Source organism: Pinus tabuliformis, chromosome Q, assembly GCF_031772625.1.
Source record: "Pinus tabuliformis cultivar Carrire ecotype Pingquan chromosome Q, CPIR1, whole genome shotgun sequence".
Taxonomy (NCBI): domain Eukaryota; kingdom Viridiplantae; phylum Streptophyta; class Pinopsida; order Pinales; family Pinaceae; genus Pinus; species Pinus tabuliformis.
In genome coordinates, this window is record NC_142296.1 from 469,004,910 (window position 1) to 469,013,211 (window position 8,302).

The 8,302-nt window shown below is 34.5% G+C and overlaps 1 protein-coding gene across 1 annotated transcript; it reads left to right on the forward strand.

Moving 5' to 3' along the window:
• The first annotated feature begins 6,454 nt into the window (after nt 1-6,454).
• Nucleotides 6,455-7,902, forward strand: LOC149220231 (uncharacterized). The gene is made up of 2 exons (XM_089382763.1): nt 6,455-7,388; nt 7,486-7,902. The coding sequence occupies exon 1, from the start codon at nt 6,465-6,467 to the stop codon at nt 7,332-7,334; it is 870 nt and encodes a 289-aa protein (XP_089238889.1). The 5' UTR covers nt 6,455-6,464; the 3' UTR covers nt 7,335-7,388; nt 7,486-7,902.
• Nucleotides 7,903-8,302: the final 400 nt, after the last annotated feature.

Below are 8,302 nucleotides of genomic sequence, written 5' to 3' on the forward strand. Positions count from 1 at the left end.
AAAATTTGATCAAAGCCCATCTGTGTGTCCTTTTTACAAAAGTACTTAGATTTGGTGACAAGATGGGATTTTCATCCCATGGTAACCCACCACCATATTGCACTGCCTTGGAATGAGAGGTGATAGGTGGTAGTATACCCTTGATTTCTTATCATGCAAGTTATCATGCCTCTTCTCTTGGACATTCCTTGTCTTTAACACTCGGTCATAGTCACAAGTACAACTCTACTTCATGAGGTAGTCACACTTGGTCTTGTAAATCCTGGACTCTTTCCCCATCTACTATTGCTCTACAATGTTTCTCATTTTCATAGTGAAATGGATCACAAAGGCTCTTTCCACAAAGGACACAACTTGCATTCAACTGTCAGCCCGACAAATGAGAATGAGTGTTCAATCTTTAGCATGGACCTCTTGTTAGAAAAGTACAACTACTATGTAATAGGAGGTAGCCTCTATAGAGGAGGAGGCATGTTTGGAATGGAACTCATATGAAATGAGGGGGTTAATGCAGATCTTAATGATTGGATACAAGACACTAGATATACAAGGATTTTCATTACTTAGTACTATCTAATATGCACTTGTACTGGAAAATTAAGACTTTAATCAATAAGGCCTTGATGGAAAGGCATGATGCAAACTATTAAATTTTACTCTAACTGGATGAAGTAAAATTTTCTTGTTAGAAGAGATTAACCACAAGGTTTCTTCTCTTCCCAAGAAACTAGTGAATTTGGAATTTTCAATACCTAAAGATCACTCAAGCTGGGTATCCATTAAGGTCAATACCTCACCATCCACATGATTATCTTTATGGAAAAACCTATGACATCCTCTATTTTGGGTTTTGATAGAAAAGTATGATTTATGTCTCTCGGTATAACAATTACTCTTCAAAAAATGATTTCAATTTGTCTAGTATGGTTATTTGTATAATTTTATAGCGAATAGTATGGGTCAAACATGATGGACTAAAGCTCTGTTCTTTTACTACTGTTTTGGTTTCCCTAGCGTTAAACCGAAAATCATGCATAATTTTATTTTGATTAAAATGAAGTGATGTATAGCTTAGGAAAAACATAAAAGGATTCTTTAAAAATTATTCACTTAGTTTATATATAGTATTATATTAATTACATAGGTAATAAAAGTTAATTATATTGTTATATAAACGACTAGTATGGTTATTTATACTCATGTTATTTTTCTTTTTAGAAATATTGTTTTGAGATGGGAATCTAATTTGAGAATTTCACAAAGTAATGAATTATCAACAATATTCTATAATAGTTCCACAATTAATTGTGCTAATCTTTGAGTCTTATTATACTCGTTATTATCAATCATGGTCAATTTAGTAAAATATAAAACCAATATAATTAACCATATAATCAATAATATTAACTATATAAATATCAATATAATTAACCTAAATAAATAATAAAAACATAAAACCTTATCTAATATAAATTCTATAAGTCCAATTCTCGTTCCTAATAAAGAACTACAATTAATTAGAGCCATGATCACTAATTATAGAGATAACCTAAATAGAGATAAAGACATTAGATTCTGTACAAGTATTACAATAACTTAAACAATTTAAAAATAAAGGCATGGGAAGCATCAACTTCATATGTCTATTGTAGCCCTTCCTTTACTTTTGTTACAAACATGGGATATAGAAGAAGTTAAACATCATTTAAACTTTGGATTTAAAACTTTGTATTTAAAAATGTAAAATAAGATATATCATTAGTGCCAGATCAACAAAATGAAAAAGACACAATAGCATAATCAATAGATATTGAGTCTTTGCCACGCAGTGCTACTCTCATTTGAAAATGCTTTTATCTCTACTTACATTATTACAGCTTAAACCCTTGAAAATACCACCTTTAATCCTCCTAATAGAGGTTCTTAAAACCCGTGGTAACTAATTCTTAGTAGCATAATCAATAGATATTGAGTCTTTGCCACGTAGTCCTACTCTCATTTGAAAATGCTTTATCGCTACTTACTTTATTACAACTTAAACCCTTGAAGACACTACCTTTAATCCTCCTAATAGTGATTTTTATAACCCGTAGTAACTAATTCTTTAGGGGTTTTGAAAGAAAAACATATATTGGCTTATTTAGCTGCACAAATCTTTTTATTTTTTCCAATTATTTTCGGTTGGAAAATCTTTGTTTTACCTAAATGAAACCATGTTTAAAAGTTTTTGTTGTTTGGTTTTGTAATTATCATGGTTGAATTTTTTACTCGGAAAGAAGTTATGCAACACTCGTGGCAAAAATTTTACATAACTAATATAAAATAGTGCATAAAGTCATTAAAAAAAATTCAAAATCTTCTGAAAAAAACTATATGTTTATATATATCGAGCTAAAGGAAAACACTTGTGTTTCTTTACGAGCATGAAAGGCTATGCATTTCATCAATTTCTCGTAGGCATTCGAAACAAGCATTTTCTCAAAGCTGGAACCCTCGGGACCTTTAGAAATTAAGAGCTATGCTTTTTATTCGTTTGTTATGGTGGACCGTTAGAGTTTGCTGAGGTTTGCTCGCTTTTGATCTCTATGAGCTCATAAAGAATCTAGTAATCTTAAAAAAATATTATATTAAATTTATTTGAAGTTTGAAAATATTAAGTTTTATATATGTGTTAACCTTTTATCAAAGTATTTTTTTTAATTTATTTATGTAATTTTGAATTTAGTTTTTCTACCCATTGCTTTTAGATTTTTATGGTTTCTTTTTCTTTCTCTTGCATTTAAATTTATACTCTCTTTTCAAGGTAGTTTTTTTTTTTTTTTAAATATGATTTTGAACATTTTTTTTAATATGATTTTGAACATTGTAAGGAAATTGAGAAAGGAGTCGGATTTTGGTTATAAATTTTTAAGTGCATAAATAAATATATATGGCACATATTATTCTTTATTAAAACATATAACCTGTTTTAAATTTTAAGGAAAATATTAAGTACACACAATTGAACTCTATTATAGAAAAAAATACGCCTAGATTAACTAATTTGAAGTTTAATAAGTTTAATATTTCATATAATAAGTTGACAAGTAATCTGTTGGAATGTACAACCAAAATGAAAGAATAAGTGTGAATTTCATTTCATTAAAGATAATACACATATAAATATAATATATTGACCATAAGATTAAACTACCAAGGTTTTTTGGGCTTTCAGTAATTGTCCACATTCTGCAACATAATCCTAACAGATTAGGTGTCCAATATCCCCCCCTTAATCCAATGGGGTGTATATAATTCCAAGTTTAAGGATGACCACCAACTCTAGAATTAAAGGGTTGAAGCAGTTCCTAGAATAGTTGTAAATGTGGCTAGAAGCTAAGTCTTTTGTTGGTGGAAGTGCTCTCTGGTTTAAAATTGACCATAAAATGATGTAGCATAAGCTAAAGTCTTCTACTACCAAAAAATGCTCATGGAGCATAAATCTGTCTCTCGCCATAACTCTAAATCTAACTATTACTCTAGCTCTAGGCTTTGGATGTTGGTTCTGGTTCAAGTTGTGGATCAGGCTTTCTTGAAAAATATTCAAAGCTAGTAGTTGTTATGAAAGGAAAATATGACAGAGTGTCAAGGTATAGAGTTGAACAAATCTAAAAAGCATTAGGCCTGCCTACTTAGATACTAGATTTGACAAGTTCTAGAAAAGGCCCAGGCTTGGCCAGGCCTACTCTAATACCATTGTTTGAATGTGCAACCAAAAAGAAAGAATAAGTGTGAATTGCATTTCATTATAGATGATACACATATAATAAAATATTTTGATTATTGGATTCAACTTCAAAGCTCTCTTAGACTTCCCATAATTGTCCACATTCCACACTATAAAAATAATGGATTAGGTGTCCAACACAATCGTTCCTCTTTTACAACTATTTATAAATCAAATTCCATTAAACAAATTAGAAAGTTTGAATTTTTGAAATAATAAGTTATTCCATGTCCTAGTCATTTCCATTTTATCCTAGAATCAACTCATTGATTTCAATCTCTTGAATATTTAATTTTCATGTCCTATTATTATATAGAGTTAGGAATGTTGAAGTCTTGTTTTGGTAAACAAGGCTAGAAAGGAAGAATAGCAATGAGGCATGGTTTCTCCCAACACTATTGACTATGGTTGATATTTTTGTTGTGTTAGGAATTACATTGTTTCATAGACTATATTATTAATACAATAAGAACAAAGGCATGTCAATTAACGACATGTAAATGATATGCCTAATGATTTTAATTTTCTTCAGTTGATAAGCATATTTCAGTTCATATTTAACATGTCTTTAGGATTCCTATCAATTTTTAGCTCAAAAAGAAAATCAACTTCCAATTTTGACTATTTAATGTTGCATTTTCATCTACCAATGTATTGATTTCAAGAATTTTCTTTGGGAAATGTTTTTGAAATAGAGAGACCTCTTTAATTCATATGGTTTGGATGAACACTCTTGAAAATATGGACTCTCTAAAGCATGCATTGAAGAGGTCATTATTTTGAGAGAACTATTCAGTTCCCATGTGAGATGGATAAGTTTCCTCGTAATATTATTGTAGAAAATGAGAGTTTTCCAAAATATTCTAATTTTTTTTTTTGTTATATCTATAATAGTAGTGAACCTTAATTATATGTCATTTATAACCGATCATATCATAATTTCTTGTAATCTCCTTTGCACAAAGCCACCTTGGCGCATTTATACCCGTGATATGTTATGGAAGAAATAGAAATCAATGTAAGGTTATGTTGTATAAGACATTATTATTTTAATTTTTTTAGTTAGAATTAATGCTTTCATACTATATGAGAAGTTGGTTGGTAAAGTGTTAGTGATGATTGAGAAATTCTGAAAAACTCTAAAAAAAACTCCTATAGTAAAAATAAATTAGATCTGAAAACCTCTATATATTAAAATAATATATTGGACAGAAATAAATCTTTATGGCGTCCATAAAGAGCATAGGTATTTGTGTATGAAGTGTTGCAGCTGGTTAGTATGTACTGTGATGGTACATCATGCATGGATCTGAGTATCCATCTTCCATTGTCAACTACAAGTCTAATCTAGCTGTTGATTTCTATTTATCAGTTTAGCCTGAATTGTGATTTATCATAGGGAGAGCCGGAGCTTATAGGAAGATATTTTAGAAGAGGAAATCTCTATGGAACTTCTATTGTGCAAGAGCTACTCATTAAATTTGTGATTTCAATAAATGCTTCTCAAATTTTAAAATAATTATAACAGAAAAACACCAAAAATACTCAAAAAATAAATAAATAAAAATAAAAATAAAAATAAAATCAAATCAAATCTGACAAAAAGAACTCCAAAAATTCTAGGTGAAAGTCAGAGCATCAAACCCAGTATGTTCCTTTTCGACATTAATACTGGTCTTCAATTTACTTGTTTATGAACTGAGGGATTTTCCCACGTAGGTTCGGTTGATTCAAAAGTAATGCAATCAGTGTGAATCTGTAACCGGGTACAGATTTCAAAATTAATTTTTGTTTCTCGATCACGTCACATAGTGGCTTCTTGTTTCCAAGGCTAGATAAGAGCATTTATATTATAATACACTTTGTTTTTAAAAATGCATGAGATTTTTCTTAGAAAGAGATACCCATACCTAAAATCTAGAATCTAGCGACTCGAATGCCCATTATTCAAAGTCGATTTCCAATACCCATATTCAACCTCCCTTAGGTTTCATACTCAGCTACAGTAGCACGAAGAGAAAATTTTTATTATTTGATGTTGAATATTATCATCATGCGGTGGCCCTGTTAAAATGGCTTCCACCTATCACTTTGTTCGCCGTGTCTCTCCAATGACAGACTATTCTATGACAAAGATTGTTGTTCTGCAGAAGGCTTCATAAAATGGCGTCCACCAATCACTCTGTTCACCAAGTCTCTACAATTACGCGTGGACTAGGTCTCTGGTCCTCAGCATTTGCTCATCGGATCGACGGTGACCAAAAAATTATTCTTACCACTCCTAAAAACATAATCTCACGTTAACGATATTGCTTTTCTCTAATGAATACTTCACGTTGGCCTGACCTGCTCTACCCAGTTAGAATCTTCCCCAGTAGTCGGCAGTTGGTACATTACAGCATAGGCAGTAAAGATTTTGCGTCGAGTATATCGGTAACCAGGAAACTACTAATTTGATTATTATAACCCACCTCACAAGGAAAAACGTGGAATATGCTTCCATTCAAATCACGAGGCGGCTCAAAAAAATATTTAGAGAAAATATGGATTCTTGAAATTTATTATAAAACATATAACAGCGTAGAATACTGACTTTTATACTCATCTCGATGACGATGCTCACCTTGCCCGTTCTATATATATACAGGAGGCGTGGTTTCAAGTAACCCGCAAGGCAACAATGGAAGAGAATACTCCAATGGCACTCTTCATTATGGCATTGCTTGGCTTGCTGGCCTCAGCACTGCCGCACTCTGTTCATGCAGACTTCTACTCCTACAAGTCTCCACCTCCTCCACGCCAATCTTATCACTACAATTCTCCCCCACCACCATCCCCTTCACCTCCTCCTCCCTATCACTACAGTTCCCCGCCACCTCCATCCCCATCCCCATCCCCTCCTCCTCCCTATCACTACAGCTCCCCGCCACCACCGTCCTCATCTCCTCCCCCACCGTATCACTACAAGTCCCCACCACCACCATTCCCATCCCCTCCTCCCCCATATCAATACAAATCCCCACCACCTCCATCCCCCTCCCCTCCTCCTCCCTACCATTACAGCTCTCCGCCACCACCATCCTCATCTCCTCCTCCCCCGTATCTCTACAAGTCCCCGCCTCTTCCATCCCCATCCCCTCCTCCGCCTTATCATTACAGCTCTCCGCCACCGCCATCCCCATCTCCGCCTCCTCCATATCATTACAAGTCTCCGCCACCACCATCCCCATCTCCTCCTCCTCCATATTACTATAAATCCCCACCACCACCAAGCCCTTCGCCTCCTCCCCAGTATTACTACAAGTCTCCGCCACCGCCTTCTTCATCTCCTCCTCCCTACCACTACAAGTCTCCCCCGCCACCATCCCCATCGCCTCTTCCTCCCTATCGCTACATGTCTCCACCGCCACCATCCCCATCACCTCCTCCTCCCTATCACTACAAGTCCCCCCCACCACCATCTCCATCTCCTCCTCCGCCGTACCGTTACAACTCTCCGCCGCCCCCATCCCCCTCTCCTCCTCCACCGTATCATTACCAGTCTCCGCCACCTCCTCCCTACCGTTAGAACTACACTTCACCATCGTCAATCTATTAAAATTCTCATGATCATGAATTAGCGGTAACGGCTCCTTTCTTGAATTTTCTTACGTCGATGCAATTCTTGTTTATATGAGAACTCGTATATGAGATTCATCCTATTCATTTTTGCATTGCAGGCAAAGGATTGATGAAGTGGTAGATCGTGTGAAAGTTTGGTGAGGTTATAAAAGATGCAGCATCAAAACTGTTCTCTGGGCTCTGCAATTCAGCGGGCTGCAGGCGAATCATAAGACATAATAAAGCTGCGAGGCGAATCATAAGGGCAATTTATTTAAGTGTGTAGTCAAAATGGCCCATTTATGTCATTCTTGTTCCACGTTTTTGAATAAAAGAGAGAGTATCATTCTTTGTGCAATTCACAAGGTAGAAATTTGCTTAAGGGAGTCCATTATAGGTTTCGGTGTTCCAATTAGGGTTTGTGTGGAACTCTTTGGGCGGCCAGGTCTGCTTCTCTCATATCCACCTCTCTGTATCTTCCATTTTTTTGTCACGACAAACCAAAATAAAGATTGTTGTTCAGTGTTGAATTGTCATATACTTTTACGGATCGTTTATAATAGTTGGGTCGTCGAGTTGTCGCTGTTCTGAGTAAAATAGTGAAAGCATTTTAAGGGTGACGTCCCCAATCCGGCCGCCCCTATCCATTCAGAATGAGTTTAATATAATTCCAAAGTGAAGTTCATAATATAATTCTAAAGTGAAGTTCATAATATATATCTATACACACACCATGCTGCCCGGCGTAATTTATTGAGGGTGAGTTTTATATATTTCATCGAACCTATTTATTCGGGGTGAGCGCTAACGGTTTAACACAGTTTTTGTTTCCCGCCAAATAAAGTTTGATGAATTGTTGTATGAGGTTGTTTTGATATTCCGAGTAAATATACAATTTATTTTATTATCAAATTTTGAATCATAAAATGTATTTCA